This window comes from Scatophagus argus, chromosome 16, assembly GCF_020382885.2.
Source record: "Scatophagus argus isolate fScaArg1 chromosome 16, fScaArg1.pri, whole genome shotgun sequence".
In the NCBI taxonomy this organism is placed as follows: Eukaryota; Metazoa; Chordata; class Actinopteri; family Scatophagidae; genus Scatophagus; species Scatophagus argus.
Window position 1 is genome coordinate 7,520,310 of NC_058508.1, and position 18,758 is coordinate 7,539,067.

An 18,758-nucleotide genomic window follows, 5' to 3' on the forward strand; every position below is an offset into this window, starting at 1 on the left:
TCTGTCTCATCCCACCCATGACTAAAACCATTAGGACCCCAGGGCTAAAACGGGGGTTCGCTGTGCTACTTTCATAGTCTGCATGCAGAAACAAGAGACTGTGTGTGTGTGTGTGTATCAAAGTGATTTGTCACACTCACAGCACACTTGGCTGAACAAAGAAGTCCCCTCTCTAAGTAACATCACAAAGCCCAGCTGTAGCTACGCCATGATTGGTGGAAAGCACCCGCTCCGTCAGGTGATTGGTGCATAGCCTGGGGGCTCACTTATCATGAGTCAGCCCCTTTTCTTCCAGCATGAGACAAGGGAACAGGAGGAGAGACAGATGAACGAGGGGAGAGAGACAGAAAGACAGACAGACTAAACGGTATGACTGAGTGAGACGGACAGGCAGAATGGTAGCGAGAACATATTTCTTTCTGCAGAAAAATTACTTTTTATAGAAACATAAAACCTTATGTGACAGAAACTCAAAGAAATGTGAAATGAAAACTTTATTAGAAAACTGTGTGGTTTCACACATGTTACACAAAAGATACAGAAGGGAATGCTAACTGTTTTTTTTTTTTCAATTACGTACTCAAAAATATCTGTATAAACTGGAAATATGTGTTTCAAGACTGTATACCATTCATCAGTTCAACCAATAGTCAATCAGAAAAGAGGAACACGTAACACGGGGATCCACTTCATTCCTGAAGTCCCAAGTTCAGCGGAAGAAGGCAAAGTGTCCGACTGTGTGTCTTTCTACAGAGGCACTTATCATTTCAGTGTGTTTTATCATCTGAAGCAGAAAAGAACGGGTCAAGTGGATGATCAAAAATACGTATCTGAGTTTACAAGAGTTTTGAAAATGGATGAGGGAGAATGAAGAGCGAAAGGTGACAAAAAAAAATTACCTGATCTCAAAAACAGCACTGAAATGAAAAGTATGACTGTAGTGAGCAAGCGTGTGTGCCTGAAGATGAACTGATCACACCAGAATTTACACACTCTCACTCAGCTTTTAACACACACTCACAGAGTGACGTGTGTGTTAAAAGCGCCTGTAGTAGCGGTGCGGGGGCCCGTAGTGCATGGGCAGGTCCATGTTGTGGTGATGAGGGTTGACAGGAGGGTTGTGGTGGTGATGGTGTTGGTTGTTGTTGTTGTTGTTGTTATTGTTCAGGGGGGGCAGGTGCTGTAAAGGGGGGACATAGGGCGCCGGGGGCAGCGGGGCCATGAACAGCGCGGGTTGGAGGTGAGCTGGTGGGTAGCGGGCGCGTGGAGGCACGAAGAGGGGAGCTTGTACCGCCTGTGGGTGAGGAGGGGCCAGGGGGTTCTGGTTGGGTGGGTTTTCGGGGGGCGGACCCACGCGTGGTCGTTTGGTGTCGATGATTGGCTCTGGAGGAGGGCCGACCCTCTTCCCTGAATTATCTGAGGGAAGAAGAAAAAATGAAAGTTATCGATGAAGCAGCAGCAGCCCCATCTGATCTTCCTGCTGGACTTCATAGCATGTTGGCATGTTGTAAGACTTGCCTGGAGGTTTGGATCTAACCCTTGTTCGTCCTTACCTGCCTTACATATTTTACACAAACACACTGAGGCAAACCAAACACAGGAAACACCCCTGCAACTGCTGCCGGTTCGTGCTGTAAACAGCCAAGTTGTCTGAATAAATAATGGATATAAAGACAAAGAGGAAGCAGCAGAGAGGAAGACTAATGTTGCTGCAGTGCAACGTTTCCCTGCTGGGGAAAAATAAATCACCAGATCTCTAAATCAGTCTAAATAAAATTATGAGTGGTGATTAATGGGACAGAAATACTGAGAAATACAGTATGTTGTATATTGTGCTGCTGAAGCTCGGTAACTGACCTGCGGACTTCTTATTCAGCTCTGCCTCGCCTTCCTTCTGGATCTCCTGTATGATTCGCTCGTCATCTTGCTGCAGAAGCACACACAGAAGTTATTATTGTTTCCAGTAAGACAAAGACAACAACTGTTTTACTGTCTTTAATTAACTTGAAATGTGACAATGTGACACCTTTACAACACAATGCAACACAATGCAGCAGGATTATCTACTAATGCTAATACTATTAATACAGCAGTACTCCTGTGAGACACGACCCTGTCATTTCTGAGTTTGTAGCCTGTGGCGTTGCTGAGCTGAACCATTACTAGTGACAATCTCCAGTGGACATCTAGTATTAGTCACCTGTAGGAGAACACTTAAAGCTGACCAATCACAGTCTGTGTGATCCTCACATGGGATCTCTGCAGTCTTATTGTGTAGCGCAGCTTTTGGTGGGTGCATGCAGAGGCTTGGGAGCTATGTTTTAACCTTGTTATGCACAACTATAATCCAAGCATCAGCCAACACAGTGCCTGTTTAATTGTAGACCTCTTGTGTCTGAGTCTGGTGAGAACTGTCTCCAGACAGGTCAGAGCTGCCATCAGACAATGTGGTCTAAACTGACGGGTGTAGTAGTAATGAAGGGACAGAAATTGGCCCCCTTTACCAACCCTCCAATGGTTAACAGTATTTAGACATTTCTTGGCAATGCCTTCAGGCCCAGATCTCGACCGGCTCTGGTTGGCAGAGAAGCTATGGGCTACCAAGAAGTCAGAGGGTCAGGGTCAAGTGGAGGGAGAGATAATTGACATGTTTGTGAACGTAGAGGTCCACAGGTGCATCTTGGGACCAGATGGGTACTGGCTGAAGTAGAAAACTGAAGAGCCAAAGCCAAGCAAGAAGCAACCAATACACTGCTAGTCAACACGTCTGATGGATTACCGTGGGGTCTGTCCAGAGGGAGCACTTGCGGCAATGGCGGCAGGGAGCGCCGGGAGAGCGTGCGTGCTGGCAGAAGTGATTGTACCCGGTGATGGGCTCTCTGCAGAGGTAGCACATGAAGCTGCCACAGCGGCACGACATCCGGTTGCATCCCTCCGACTTGACAAGGCCCGTCCCACACTTGACACACTTCCTCACCCGAGCTGCCGTCATGCGCTCCTCACTGCAGCACAAGGAGTATGGACAAACAAGAGGTTAAAAGGGTAGATGCAGAGGGGAGTGAGAGACAAAAAGAAAGACAACAGTGCTGTAGAAAAACCTCTGACTCAGTGGCTGCAGGTAACGTTCCCCTGCGTATCCCAAGGACAGCGTTTGTACAGTTTTTCTTTTTTTTTTTAAACTCATGAAGAGACATGAAAACGTGTGTCTGCAGCTCAGGTTTATGTTAGTTTGGTTGTGTTAGAGGCCGTGACCTTGAGTTTTTGTTTCAGGGTCAAACACATGTACAGCTTTCCCATGAAATGTTTTTTTTAATTTAGTCGCCTGCTGCAGGTTTATCATAAAGTCAACATGACCGTGGGATACAAGAATAAACAGGCAGCCTTGAACGGCAACAGTGAGACCAAGATCCCACTGTGTGCTGCACTGTCAAAGCATCAGCCAAAACTTTTTTCTCTCATGTTGTCATTACAATTTTATCAACAAGAAAAGTCCAACAAGGAAGTTGCATCTGCCCTCGGGACCAACACAACCCAGTGGCAGTGCATTTTAAGGAGGCAAACCTATAAGACATACATTGACATCCAGCATGTTAGAACCTCACAGAGAAGAGGAGGAAGAGGAGGCATAAGACTCCTTCTCCAAAGGTAAAAAAGTTTTTTTTACATCTTTACCCTTCAACACTAAGAAATCTGAGGCAAAAACATGAAATAAAACGTTTTTACATCTATTTTCGGTATTGCCTCTAGTTGATGTCCATATTTTAAACTAAGTTAACCAAAAAATATGATGTGTATGTGTTTAGATTTTGGGGTTAATATGCATTCAGATTTTCTTTGGGCATGTAGAATATATTAATATTTTTCCCTACATGTTTCATATATATGATAGTCTTCTTTGATACTTTTGATGACTGAATTGATACATTTGGAGTTAGTGTGCTGGTGGGACATGAGTGATTCTTTCACTTATGTTCTGTTAAAACCAATGCTGCTCAGACCTGCTCCACTGATCTTTCCACCAGGCCACTTCCTGTCTTTTTCAGCACCAGGAAGTAAGAAGATCTGTGAACAGATCATAACAGGAAGTCCTGCCTGCGGACCGGCTGGCTCACAGGAAGCAGCCGGTCCACTTCGCTTCCTGGAGCGTTGTCCGGGAAATTGATCCGTTTACCCAGCATCCTCTGAGTGAGGAGCAGCAGAGTGGACAGCGAAAAAACAGAGATGCTCTCAAAGAGTCAAAATGTTCAAGGAGAAAACAAACTTTGGATAACTGGGAATACTGCTGAGGTGTTTATAAACATTCTTTGTCATGTCAAGTATTAAAATGACAGATGATTTATGTGAGTCTGATCATGGAGCTGTCTCTAGTGTGTTTTTGATGAGAAAGTTTGATTTTCAATCTCCAGAAGATAATACCAGAAGATGCTAAAAAATGCGGCAACAAGAAAAGCACCAGACCGTTTCAAAAGGTGGGAAAGAAGTGTGTGCTGTTTGGTATAATTTAAAATGAAAGCAGCTCAAACTGAATGTTTGGTCTCTAATATTTAATACGTAGTTACTTATTTAGAGTTTAGAAATAATAAGAAATAACCACAAAGCAAAAGGAATAAAGAGTGTTAGTGTGTTGATACAGGAGTCTGACAGAGGCCTGCTTGTTTCTGCGAGACCACTTACAAGAGCACCCTCATGCGGATCTCGTCTCTCTCCAGGACCTGCTCACACGTCTTCCCCACGTGCTGCTTCCACTGGACGTGGCACTTTCGGCAGCTCTCCTGAAGAAAAACACAAGAAAGGAATGTGACAAAAGCTACTGAGGGACTGGAAAAAATGAGAAAGCAAAAACAAAAAAAGAAACGTTTCATTATCATCTACCACCATTACATCTCCTCGTAAGGTTTATTCACACATAAATTTCCTAATGTATCATCATACACCAATAGATGATGCCACATTTCCACACCACATCCATCCATCCATCCATCACTACTCCTCCTCCTCTCACATTATTCCAGTATCTGCTGAATAAGTGAAACGCTGCAGTCCAGACATTCCTCCACAGAGTCTGCTCAAAATGCTGCTGCTGCTGCCACTGCAGGGACTTGGACGTCTACAGACACACAGCTAGGTGTGGCTCTCCCTGCAAATGTGAGAGTGTGTGTGTGTGTGTGACTGCAGCAAGAGTGTGATTTGCTCGCCCCTGACTGCTTGGTTGCCTAGAAACAGCAACTCCATCCTCCAACCTACAGCCTCCATCGATGTGTCGGCCCAAGATGTTCAGCTAAAGGACACGTTGGGCAGACAGCATCGCCACGCACACACACACACACACACTAAGGGTTGCGTCACTTGCTAAGCCTTAGCTAAGTGGTGTCACCATAAATATTTGAACCTGCTCATGTAATATTGAAGTGCCTGACATATGACAGTTGAGGCAGCACAGTTTGATCCATAACTCCACAGAGCCCTCCAGTCTGAACCACAACCTCCAAAGGAAACCCTGCATCAGTAAGAGGCACTCCCTCTACATCCTGCAGCCTCTTTACAGACCCTTCAGTTACTGTGCGTGCGTTACAGGCTTGTAGTTCTCACAATATTCACTGACACAGCTGTGTCTGTGTGTGTGTGTGTGTGTGTGTGTGTGCGTGCAAGGTCAGCCAGAGGGTGTGGATCTGAGAACGAGAAGCCAGAGTTTTTGTTGGCATTTGGAACCGTTTAGATGGAAACACTGAATATTCTCCACAGTCAAATTGTGGAGCCTCTTTGGTCGCTTCAAGCTGAGGGTGAGCCCTTTTCAAACATGAAATGTAAAACCCACATTTCTGTAGGGTTTCCGATTCACGAGGGAGAGAGAATCATGACACATATTCGAGAAACATGGGAGTGTGTGTGTGTGAAACAAGCATAAAGTATATTGACAAAACTCTCCCCAGTCCATGAATACAGCTAAATGAGGGTGTTCAGAGGAAGAGAAAGGGAGGAGGAGGAGGAGGACAGGTTATGTACCAGTCAAGAGGTGTGGAGCTGAACTCAAATGTCAAGAAAAAGCCAGATCACACAAAGACAGACAGGCACAAAGTGAGAAAGGGAGGAGGACAGAAGGCAGAGCGGTGAAAGATCACCCCCTAGTGGTAACTGACAGAGCAGGAAGAGCAACAGCATGAGAGAAAGAGAGAGAGTGACAGGGTGACTAGGTGTGTGTGACCTGTTTGACAAGCTACTGGAAATGAGGAACACACCTGAGCTCTTATAGCGTGGCTAAAAATACAGCCGGTGACATCAGAGTCAACCTTTGGTAACAACCCCCAGGTGACTAAGAGTCACTAAGAGTGTGTAATTAAAATGTGATGACAGTTGAAGAGACACACACGCTTGCACGCACACCCAACTTTATGATGTTTAAATGGCAGCAACATGTGTCCTCACATGCACACCTTCAACCCTTTCCCTAACCTGTTCCTACTCGTCCTCCATCTCTAGTCATTGTGCTCCTTTCCCTTGGGTCCTGCCCTTCTTCCTCCCTCTCACCCCCCCTCCCCTCTCACCCTCCCTGCCCTCTCACCCAGCATTTCCTTCCATCATCTTCATTCATACCTTGACTCTCGCCCTTTGGATCTTTTGCTTTTCTTGCAGTGCAGGCTGCAGCAGCCCTTATAAGGCAGTGCAAGCAGCTTGCAGAGATTCTGACTGGGGGGACTATACTGAGTGTGTGCTTTTTTTTGTGTGTGTGTGTGCACGAGTGTGTTTTTTTTTTGTGTGTGGAGGTGGCTTTTACTGCAATCAAATTTGAGTGCAGAGCAAAGGGCAGGGAGGAACAAAAGAAATGAATGTCTAACATGGCACAGCTTGACGCTCTGTGATACAAGATGGGAGAAGTGATGAGATATGCAGCATGTGTCATGATGCACAAAATGCCAACTGCTGCAGCACAACGCTCACAGATGCACAAATACTCTGGTGCACAAACCCAGTTCTTGTTTGCACTGTGACAGCTGTCCAGTGGCCTACATTTTACATTCCTCTACTTTCATGAAGTAATCACACACAGAGCAAATCCAGGCCAAATGTCCTCATAACCACATGTGGAATACATTAGTATGTGCTTGTGTGCATATGTGTGTGTGCTCGCGTAGGTCAGACAGAGCCAAGAGAGAGTAGCAGGAAAAAAGAAAAGAGAGGGAGGAGAATCTGGGTCAAACTTGATCTGAACCACATTTGAAATGACAGCGTAAGTGTGTTCAACCAGTAAGAAACCAGTACGAGGGGAGTGGCCGGTGCAGCCAGCCAATGAGGCAGTGGTGTGGGACAAGGCGGGTGGGCCTATGGAAGTGTGTCAGTTACATAATGAAGCCCCTCCCTACTAGCAGCCTGAGCGGACTGCAGGGCCGACTGTACAATGACTGATGGCCACCGGGGGCCAGACAGGAACAATGAAAAAGAAAGACTGTCTGTAGTAACTGTATTCTTGTGACAAGAAGCTGGTTTTGCTAGGGGGTTTCCATCACAAAGAGGGGAACCGCAGAAAACACACACCACAGCAATCACACAAACTCACATCCTCATTCCTAAACACATTTAACAGGAAGCAAGTGGTGTTAACTTTCTGTAGCACTTGACATCCTATACAACAAAAGAGCATGAGAGCTGTTCCCTTCAACTCAAAAGTCTCAATTTAACACCAGTGAGAATAAAATTGCCAGTTGACCTAAAAATTATCTGCACAATAATATTCAGAAAAGGATCAGACCAACAGACATCTGGAGCATGCCTAACTTTTTTGTATCTTTGGGCGTGTGTATGAGTATGTAATGGGGTGCAGCTGTGCAGTTTGCTGCCACTGTGAACCTCTGGCTCCACCTACAGGAAAATGAGCAGAACTGCAGGAGGAAGGATGAACATCCTCATTTGTACTTTATTTTTTTAAAAGCTCAGAGGTCTGTATGGTTAAATTTAGGGAAATGACAACATAGACGCAGCACCTTCTTCCAATGAAATTGACACATAAGCCACTACAAAGAAACTGAAACTGTGACCGGAGACAGAAGGTGGCTGTGTACTACAGGAAAATTCTGTAATACTAATATGCTTACAGGGTGCTCACACATCAAAGTGAAGCTACGGGTCAGACATCTGGAGAGGACTACTGTGTATGTGAGAAAGTCTATTGTCCTAATATCGATACTGGCGGCACCCAGCAGAGCTGCAACAATTGGCCAAGTACCCAACCAGTTGATCGAAGGAGAATTAGTTGCCAACCATTTTGATGATCAATTGATAGTTTAGGTCATTTTTGAATTTGCTGGTTCCCACTTCTTAAAGAGAGGGATTTTATGCTTTTCTTTGTCATTTAGGATGGTAAATAAAGTCTTTAGGGTTTGGAATGGTTGGAAAAAAGAAGCAGTTTAAATCATTTTAAATTTACTTTTGGCTCTGGGAAATTATTATGACCATTTTCAACATTTCTGGATGTTTTATAGACTTAACAACAAAACGATTAATTGTTACAATAATCGTGAGATTAATCGATAATGAAAATAGCTGTTAGTTGCAGCTCTAGCACACAGTACTTTCTTATTTTGTAATTAAAGCTGTACTCATGTAGTCTCACAGTGTGTTTGACAAAGAAGTAAGGATCAATTGCAAACCCTGCCCCTGTAGTTTCTGAGCTAAGCAACTAAGAATGATTCTCATTATTAATTCATCTATTTATTCTTTTTTCAAAAGACATATTTTGAGCTCAAAATGTCAGAAAACAGAGAAACGCAGATCACAAATTCCCAGATTCAAATGTGGCATTTTCAAACAAAGACAAACAGCCAATCTTCACATTTAAGGGTCTGAAACCAGAAAATATCCGGCATTTCTGCTTGATAAAGGTGATTAATGTCCTCCTATTGCACATTTATTATGTCACATAATAAACACATCTCTCCCTACCCCTTTTCCGGGAAGGTACTGAAGTAGTAGGACTGTGTGTGTGTGTGTCTTCCAAAGAAATTGTGGTGGTGAGACAGGACTGAGTGTGAGACACATTAACAGAAAAAGAGACAGAAAAGACACAACAAGAGAAAGAAGGAAGGGAGGAGGAATTATTGTAGGTATGTGTGTGCGTGTTTCTGCTGAATAATGGAGATTTTGGAATCCATGTGACATCCTTGGCAGACACAAAGCAATGACTCCCCCCTGCATTCCTCAGACAGAGGGAGGAGGACCGGAGATAAACAGAGAGGGAGGCGGAGGTGGCGACCTCTCCAGATGGAACTGTTTCATCGCGCCCATAAAACTATTCATCAATCCTTCATCTCTCACTGATTCTGATCCTCAGCTCATGTCCAGGCTGCACTGATGTCATCTATGAAATGGATACTGCACCAGAGCTTTCAGGTTTTACTGTCATCATGAACTGAATTATTCATGTCTCCTCTTGAAGTCAAATGGATTCCAGTCTAAAATCTCAGTGTGATTTAACGTATGTGATACACATACTGTGCAACAGCCAAAGCGGTAACTCACATGTCACTGTGAAGAACAAGAACAGTAGCAATACAACAGAGTGTTTCATACACTCATCAGAGTGTTTCATTAACTAAATAAATACTGAGCAGGACTGACCTTGCGGCACCGAGGATTGGGACAGCTAAAAAGAGACATGTCTTTGTCCAGCAAGGCTGGGAAGTTGCAAAACGGACACCTGAGAAAACCAGAAAAGAAGGGGGGTTAAGGAGTGATGGTAAGACAAAATGTGTAATAGACGAGACACAGACAACTCAGACAACAGAGTCCCACTGTGAGAAAACGCAGAGGCATCATTTAAGGTCCCTCATGAGCACAGATCCCTTAAAAAATTAACATTAATAAACTTCACTTCACTACATAAATCCAGGAAGATTTAGAGAAGCAGCTGCAATATTATGATGATTGATTGAGACTAAAATGTCTGCTGCCATCATAAATTATTGGGGCTGCAATTAGAAAGTAATTCCATTATGGATTCACCTGCTAATTATTTTCTGCACTTGTCAATTCATCATTTCATCTTCTAAAAAATACCCATCACCCTTTCCCGGAGCCCAGGTTGATGCCTCCAAATTAGTTGAGATTTCCTAAGAAAGGAGGCTAAAAAGCTTTCTTTTTTGGCTTGAATAAACTTCTGCTCTATAAAGGATGCAAACACTGTGAACCAAGTGTGCAACAATGCAATCATGTAAAGTGGATCCACTTTCGAGTTTTACATGACATGGTTTGTGTGGTTAGCTCAACCACATGTAGATAAATTCAGGGTGTGAACACGCAGACACGTAAAAACACCTACCGGACGAGTTCATCAGCACAGGTGGCAGCGACCGCCTCCTCCGCCTGTCTCTCATAATATTTACACAGTACGTTCTCCGGTAGGACCTTCTCCAACTCACAAACTGGGTAGGAGCACAGGCAGCCCCCCTCCATGCAGCTCAGCTCCGACTGCAACATGAACACACACATACACACATTAACTCACACGCAAACAATGCAGAGGTGCGTCTCACACGCACCTTCAGCCAACGCACATAGTCACTGAGAAAAGTAAACAAATTAAAAACTTTTATTATTCATTGATTACCTATAATCAATGCAATCCAAAACAACAACATGACACCCTACAGCCTCACAGACCAGAAATGACCAGCACCAGGGAGAGGACTTATTACAGAGCTGCTTTAACGGACCGCATAAGAACACACGGTTCAATTTATTTATATTGAAGTTTATTAAACTTACAACTCTGTGCATCTTACTACGAATCTTACAAACTTCACATTATTTGTTGCAATCTTTCACAACAGAGTGTTACAGATTAATAAATGTGATGCTTCTCATTTCAGCGCACAGTAAAAATCAGCCTTCAGAGACTTAAAACCTGAACCACATTGACATACTAATGGAACCACACCTTGTAATGTTGATAAAAGTGCCCTGCAAGTTTCAAGGTGGGTAAACTGACAAAGTATGCCAGTTTTATGCATACAATTAGGAGAAAATGAGCTTTAACACACACACACTTTATGTGTGTGTGTATATATATATATATATCTATTTTAAAAACTAAAGTTGGCACTAATGCTGTGAATTTATAAATACAGTCATCACGTTTAGTTGACCATCACAATCTGTTTGCATAAGAATTCTGCAGCTCAGGAAGACAATGTTTTTTTTATATGAATAAGTCATTATTGTTGCCTGGCAACATCAGCAGTTACATCCAATTGAAATGTGAGAAAATCTGTCTGTGTGTGCGTGTCCGTACCTTTCCGGAGCCGAAGACTGCCTCCTGAGCGTATTTGACCAGGCACTCTTTACAGAACAGGTGGCCATCTGAACACTGCGTCATCTTCTCGAACGCAAACTCCCCATAGCAGCAGCCGCATTCGATCAGCTGGCCGTCCTGCAGAAAGGGTTAGGGTTATGCACCTCTGAGGTGAACTGTTCTTCATTATTCTGAGATCATTTTTGTCACAGTTAGTGACAGCATCAAGTCCCTTGCTAAAAGGGATTAAGGAGTAAAATCAGGTCTACAACGCAGAAACCAGTTACATTCAGTTCTTTGAATTGAAGGAGAATACTGGAGGATCTATTAACGCGGTTCCCGAAATTGCTCTCAGTCTAACCAGACTGATAATGTAGCTATCTTAAATATAAGTGACTGACTAACCAATATTAACGTGAACAAGCCTTTGAATGTGTGGTCTTTGGGAATAACAGTGCAAAGAACAAGGTCATGAGGTTAAATCTATCCTGTAATACCTGCAGTGTCAATAATTTTATACCACAATATTGTAATCTCTTGCCACATAACAGCCTGATAAAATTTAGTTATCGTGATGAGCACATACAGCATGAGTCACTGTGAAGGTTACAGCCGAGTGGTTGAGGTGTGTGCCTTTACTACCTTCTTGTATTCATCCTCATTGACTTGCAGAGCCAGCAGGAAGTCTTCATGCTGCAGAGAGAGAAAACAGTTCTGTAAACTGCTGCTCACCAGATGCTGCATCATATCAGGGAAAATGTAAACAAACTGCACTTATTAGCACTTTTATACAAAGACAAACACATCACAAATAACTATAGCTAATAACTAAGTATTATGTACTGGTGTTTTTTGTTAAAGCAGTAAGCAAACCATTTACTTGGCAGTGTTAGTAATGGTCATACTGCTGAGAGACACTAAACTATAACTGATTTGTCTGTTTACATGAGTTTGAATCGTCCGAGTGATTTAATGAGTAATCTAGTGCACTCAAGTGGCAACCAAACACATTTGGAGAGCCTGTACAGGTCGTCTGGACCTTGTTTACAAAATGTAATAACAGCCAGAAGTATTCTCCACTATAAAAATCAAATATCCTCAGAGTAATACTATGCTGATGGAAAAGAAGAATGCAGAAAGTTCCCTAAACTCACCATTCAGTAGCCTGAATCAGAATTTACAACTATATGTATTCAAAAGAATAAAGAAAGAAATGTAATATGAGGTGACAGCGAGACTTCGTGAATAACTTTCTCAGAAAGAAGAGGAGGGTGAGTGTGTGCATGTGTGTGTGTGTACCTCGGCCCATTCCTTGGCCTTCTGCTGATAGAATGAAAGCTCCTTCTGCACAGAAGCTTCCAGATTGTTGTATGTCCTGCAGTAACGCCGGTCATTCTCCAAGAAATACATCCTCTTGTCAAACTTCACTGAGCCTGGTGAACGGAGGGAAATTAGTCAAGTCAAAAATCCTGCAGCAGCACCTTAAAACTCAAACAGGTTTTCTATAATTCCCTACCAGAAACAAAACAATGTATTAAAAGGTCCTCCCATGATGTAGCTGCATATCTGTAGTCAAGCTGAAGCTATTGTGGATGAAAGAATAGCAGCGATGCATTACCAGTGAACAGGACTGGCTTGTTTGAATAGTTATAGTGTTTCTTGAGACAAAAACACTACATGCACTGCTACATGAGTGTACCTAAAGAAAGTGCATGCAGGTGGATAGATCATAGCATGTGGTGTGAGCACACACTGAAGTGATAAAAGTCTGTTTACCGTGCTCAAAATGGAAATCAATGTAGCAGCGCTCAGAGGAGGCTCTGCACCGTCGTCTCTTTCCTGAGAGGTCGCCTGAATCTTGCCACTTCTTCAGAGCATCACATAAGGCCTGGGAGAACGGGGGATAAAGGAACATTTGTAAAAGAGAACAAGAGAAAGGGGAGCGCAATACTTATAAGAGGCACAGGGTACCTTGCGTGTGATTGCATAGTGTCCCTTCAGAGCATTGAGGGCCCATTTGATGTCCTGACAACTGAGCATCCTGAAATCAGCCATGAGCAAGTCGGCAGCCTGCATCACAGCCTCGTGTCCCACCCTGCCCAGTTTGGCGTAGTCAAACAGGTCTTCGGTCACCTGAAAAGACGCCGAACAGACGCTTCAACAGAGCAACCACACATGGAGATAAACAAATGAAAAACGACGCTAAGTTTTTCCCACAAGAGAGACTGCTGTGCTGTTCTGAAACAGAAAGCCTGAGGTGAGATTGGTCTTTCCTGTTGTGTGCTTTCGTATGTGTCTGTGAGTGTGCGTGTATAGTGGTTTGCAAAATTTACTTGGAAAAAGAATACAGATGAACAACAGTACAGAGTTATAATCAGATGACAGAAACCCAGAAAAAGCTCCATTATGGAAAAATATGTCTACTAAGATTGGCTGACCTAATTATGTAATGAGCAATAATTTATCCTCTCTTCACTGTTTTTCCAGGTCTTTAGTTTATATGTGCACTGTACATACATACTTAACGCCTCTTTGGCTTAACACTGACTTGCAGCGTGACTCAGAGTGTGCCTGTCCAGTTTTGTTGACTTGCTCTGATTTGACTGATTTTGTCTTTTTTTTTATTTTTGTGTTTGTACCATCACTACACAGTTTACACAGTTAAATGGTTGGTTTTGTCTATTTTGATGTGATATAAGATCAGGAGTGAGGACAGGAATGGACCGGTTTCTCTACACTGTTCCTGTGTGTGACGATCTGCTGACTGGGAAATTGGTCCATATTATAAGCAAAGGAGACCTAAGAGCTGCTTCTGGGATGCTTCTGAAATACATTGCGATGCACTTGAATCACAAGCATCTATCCTAGCTAAGAAAAAATTGGTCATTGCTACTTTTACTGAAAAACGGTACTAATCATCATCATCTAATGCATTTTACAGGTTTTAACAGACTGTCACATGCACCTCTGTTTGGGTGTCTCCAGACTCCAGTAGGATGCTGGTGGGTGCGACTGTGGCTGCTGCAGTCTCCCTCCTTGGATAATCTGGGTTCTCCAACAGCAGGTTACAGATACTGTAAGCACAGCAGAGTGAAACACCTTGTAAATAAGCTTGCAGAAGCAAAAAGAACTCAGAGTTACAGGCATGGCGGTCTTTCAGTATGTGTTCATTCAAGAACAGAGATTTGAGACTTGGTCATCTTGCATATGTCACAATGGAGTGTACAATTAATTAATTTTTCTGCTTTCCATGAGAATATGCTATATTAGAGTTCAAGTGACCAATTAATAGTCTGCCAACAGACAGAAGCAATATTTAGCCTTTAAAAACAGGGCAACATTTTAAATAAACTTTTAGATCAGGCACTTATGATAGTTCACTAAATCCCTAAAATGAAAGTAGGAAAGCTAGCTAATAACCATACTACAAAACACAGCGGCAGCAAACTGAGAAACCTTATTACTTTTATTTTAAACCTTAGTTTCTAGTTAAGACCACAAAAGCCGCCATCTGACTGAACCCTCAGCAAATCCAGTTTTAATGAAAGGTCAAAACTAAGAGAGATCAATTAATGAGATCAATTCAGACAAAAAAAAAGGCTCTAAATGCTGAAAAGGCCAGATAAATGGGCTGCCTACTAGGGAAAGAAGGTTGATGCTTCTTACACATTCAAGTCTTTCACATTATTCTTTTGGATCAGTTCTGCTACACTGGCTTCTTGGACATCGGGGAACAGATCCAGCTGTAGAGGACAGAACAGGAGGGGTGTAGTTGGAAGAGAGGAGATGTGAGGCTGCACCACAGTTAAAATCATTTGACTTGATATTTACCAGCTAATATGCTCATTGCCTTTCTGTTCAGATGTGATACTCACAACACCAGCGATAAGAGTTCTAACGAGGGACTGCTGCTCCCCTGTCTCCCGTGGTGCAGAGGGACCTGGCCTTGCATCCTCTATTTGAGGAATATCCTCTGGTGCAGGAGGGACAGCGACCAGACCAGGTGCTGGGTTGACTATTTCTGGGTTTGGAGCTGGAGCCAGAATGAGATGAGCCTCTCCTCTGTCATGCGGGACTGAAGCTGTGGCAGCCGGAGGAGCAGGAAGGTTAGAGTTCACATTAGCCGCCCTGTTGGGGCCGTGGGCTGGTGGGACCACTCCGGAGGCACCAGCCTGGGGCACAGGATTGGGAACAGCCTCCCCAGGCGCCTGGCTCCCCAGGACGATCCGGTGACCTGCCTCTGGAGGTCCAAGTCTCTCTGGTGCTGCAGCTATTAGCACTGCAGGGGGGATCACTGGTATCACCTGAGGGGGCAGAGGGGCCTGGGCAAGAGGCTGTGGTTCAATCTGAATGAGATTGCGATGCATGCGATTCAAAGACACTGGCTGCAGGGGGATCTGGGGTCTGGGCTGCAACTGGTGTACGGTTATTAGAGCAGAGGCTTGGATACTTGGCTGCTGGGGAACAACAATTTGTTTCACCTCCTTCACCTGGATGATGTGGGGCTGTATGATGGGGGTCCCACTGGGCTGGAGCTGCGTGGACGTACCGGGCTGAGACTGTGTCCGTGTGTGTGACTGTGCAGAAGTACTGGCCTGAGGATTGTCTTGTGAATGAGTATTTGTACTCCCCTTTTCATCAGTCTTTGTAGAAGAATTTGCAGCCACACAAGAATAGTGTGTGGCACTGGTAGAGGTCCTCGTATGGGGCTCCATCGTTACATGTGCTGAAGAGCCAGCTTGTGGCTGCATGAGTCCTGACGTGCTTGGCTGAGGCTGAAGAAGTACTTGTAAAGGTGCACTGGATGTGGTGGCGCTAGCCTTGGTGTCTGTGGAGGTAGACGGGGTTTGGATAGAAGAAACTGCTTGGAGCTCTACTGATGTACCATCCTGTCCCCGTGAGTTTGTGAGTTTTGGCTGAGACAGTGTATGTGTGTGTCCAGAAGCGTTAGACTGCACTGATGTTCGTATGACTGTCCTTGCTGCAGGGGAGTTGGCATAGGCATCTCTGGAGGTAGAGGGGGCAGAACCAGGGTCCCCTGTGGGAACCCCAGAAGTTGCGCTACTATGACCCACAACTTGAATGTTGTGCGAGGCCCCACTCCATTTTGCTGCTGGGCGAATCACGTGTCTGCGGGCAGGAGTTAGTGGCTGTGGAAAACACAGAACACATGAATGAAAGGAAGCAAAGATGTTACCTGTATTGTAACTTCCACAACGCGTGTTACTGATTTATAATTTCATGCCAAATGTAGAACAAAACATCCTTTGTGTGCAAAGCATCAGTCACCTCCAGTATGCTGATGTCATCATCATCAGCATCGTCTGGGACTAACACAGGGCTACCAGGTACCAGAGTCACAGGCTCCTCATCCGAGTCATCAGAAATGGTGATGAGCTCCCTCTTAAGGGTATGGGAGCCTAAAAAGACACAGTATGATATCAATATAAAGAATCTGTGTAACACCTGAGCGTTTATGTTTTAAGAGAAAAAAGAAATGACATGGTATGAGCCGGTATTCATTTATTTTTTTAGGTTGACCAGAAACATTCTTGTTTGATGTTTATCTTTGTTATGGCACATTAATCCCTGAGGAATAAAATATCCTCTACAGTTGACCAAATGTCCAAATTGTTTAGGAGCAACTGCAGAGCTGCATCCACAGAACAGCTCCAGTTCTGAGGCCTGAGTCAAGAGCAGGACTATAGGAGATTACAAGCCCCATAATAGTCTTTACATTTGAACTTGAACATACTAACATTTAGCAGTAGTGAGGGCAAAATAGAGTGGAAAAGTGGATAAAGGTACATCAAAGGTACAAACTGAGGCACGCAGCCCCGACAGGGCTGAACCATTAATGGAAATACAACAGAAATCAAACTATGGCCAAATTGCCAGAGCCGCAATTGTCTGCAAAAGGCAAAATGTGTCAAAATTTAACATTATAAATGAAGCATTGTAGTGTTCCAGAGATGCCCTGGCGTATAAATCATATTCTCTAGACGTAAGTCAACATGCTTTGGTACAGACCACAGCAAAATTCACATCATCATCATTTAATTTTTTTTTAACCATTCCCAGTAAAACTGCGACTCACTTCCCAATATTCGCACATCTTTCAGCACTACCCTCTGATATGCGTATCAGTGTCGGACAGTGACGCTTTCATTAAAATGTTTGTAAGCTATACATGTGAAAATCTGTATATGGGTACACATATATTTGAAAATTTGAGCTGCTCTTACTGACAGGCTAGAATGTGAAATGTTAAATGGCTATGTGTTATTTATTATAATTGTTTTAATGTCTCACAACTGGAAACTGTCAAACTGATGCATGTGATGAAAGTGAGGATGTGAAGGTGTGCCTCACCTTGGCTGCGGTGGACGATGAAGCTTGCCAGGTGAATGACATCGTCATCGCTGCCTCCATCTGCCATTGTGAAACGACACTTACCAGCACCCCGAATCAGCCCGCACACAGAGTCACTGCTCAATCAGTACCATCTACTCCACACAAACAAACACACACACACACACACACACATACACACACACAGTTAAGACTGGTATTCCCCTACAATTCCGACAAATGTTTTCGCTTTGAAATGTAGGATTTGTCATACGCCATCCTGGCACCACAAATAATCTTATGACACAAAGCGAATAAAAAACACACAGAACTCAACCTTTTAAATGACCAAAAGCGGAAGCTTATGGTAGGGCAGAGGACTAAAGCGTGAGAAGTCGGTTTAAAGGGTAAGGGTTTATGTCACCAACTAGAAATAACAACTGACTATCTGAAAGTTGTTAAGACAAGCTGACCAGCCTGATCTTAAGAGAATATGTTGAAACATTCATTCCGTCATCTTTATTTGCTAACCCAGTCCCAGCTGCCCTAGATCAGATCAAAGCTGGCATAAAATCAATGTAAATCTTACATGTTGTTACACAGCAGACGGTAACACTTCGAGAACATTGCAATACCAGCTACATGAACTTGTGTTGTATTTGTCATTTTAACATTAGTCCTAACACTGTACTATTATTTTAAAGTTTAAGATGTGGAGATAATAAACATTCCAGGAAAGCAGTCGATCATTTCCGCACACACACGGAGAACAAACCACTGCTCGCAGCTAAGCTATTGATAATTAGCTTGGCTAGCTAGCTAGCTAGCAGGTTAAGTAGGTAGCTCACTTCTGTCGGGATTTCTATCCATAACATTGCTTCGAAACAACCACGTACAGTATAAGATCTATGTATGAAAAAAGTACATGCAGAAATGTACAATACCGTAGCTCTGTGTGAGATAACCAATACGACACCTCCTGGGTGGACTGACAACCCGTTAATATCGAAACAAACTGCCAAAACAAGAGCTGCAACGGCACGCACAGAACGCATTTCGATACGTACTGACAGTGGGCCCCTGGGAATTGTAGTCCTACAAGTCTACGGTGTCCTCGGCACTGTCG

At 43.7% G+C, this 18,758-nt stretch overlaps 1 protein-coding gene across 1 annotated transcript; it reads right to left on the reverse strand.

Annotated features, from left to right (window-relative positions):
• Positions 1–479: 479 nt before the first annotated feature.
• rnf216 (ring finger protein 216) lies at positions 480–18,722 on the reverse strand. The gene is made up of 17 exons (XM_046415570.1): positions 18,577–18,722; positions 17,654–17,787; positions 16,571–16,701; positions 15,157–16,431; positions 14,948–15,024; positions 14,247–14,355; positions 13,253–13,414; positions 13,058–13,169; positions 12,581–12,714; positions 11,924–11,974; positions 11,282–11,419; positions 10,310–10,458; positions 9,610–9,688; positions 4,675–4,772; positions 2,780–3,002; positions 1,858–1,927; positions 480–1,416 (listed from the first exon to the last, which is right to left on the reverse strand). The coding sequence occupies exons 2-17, from the start codon at positions 17,718–17,720 to the stop codon at positions 1,037–1,039; spliced, it is 3,255 nt and encodes a 1,084-aa protein (XP_046271526.1). The 5' UTR covers positions 17,721–17,787; positions 18,577–18,722; the 3' UTR covers positions 480–1,036.
• Between the last annotated feature and the right edge of the window lie 36 nt (positions 18,723–18,758).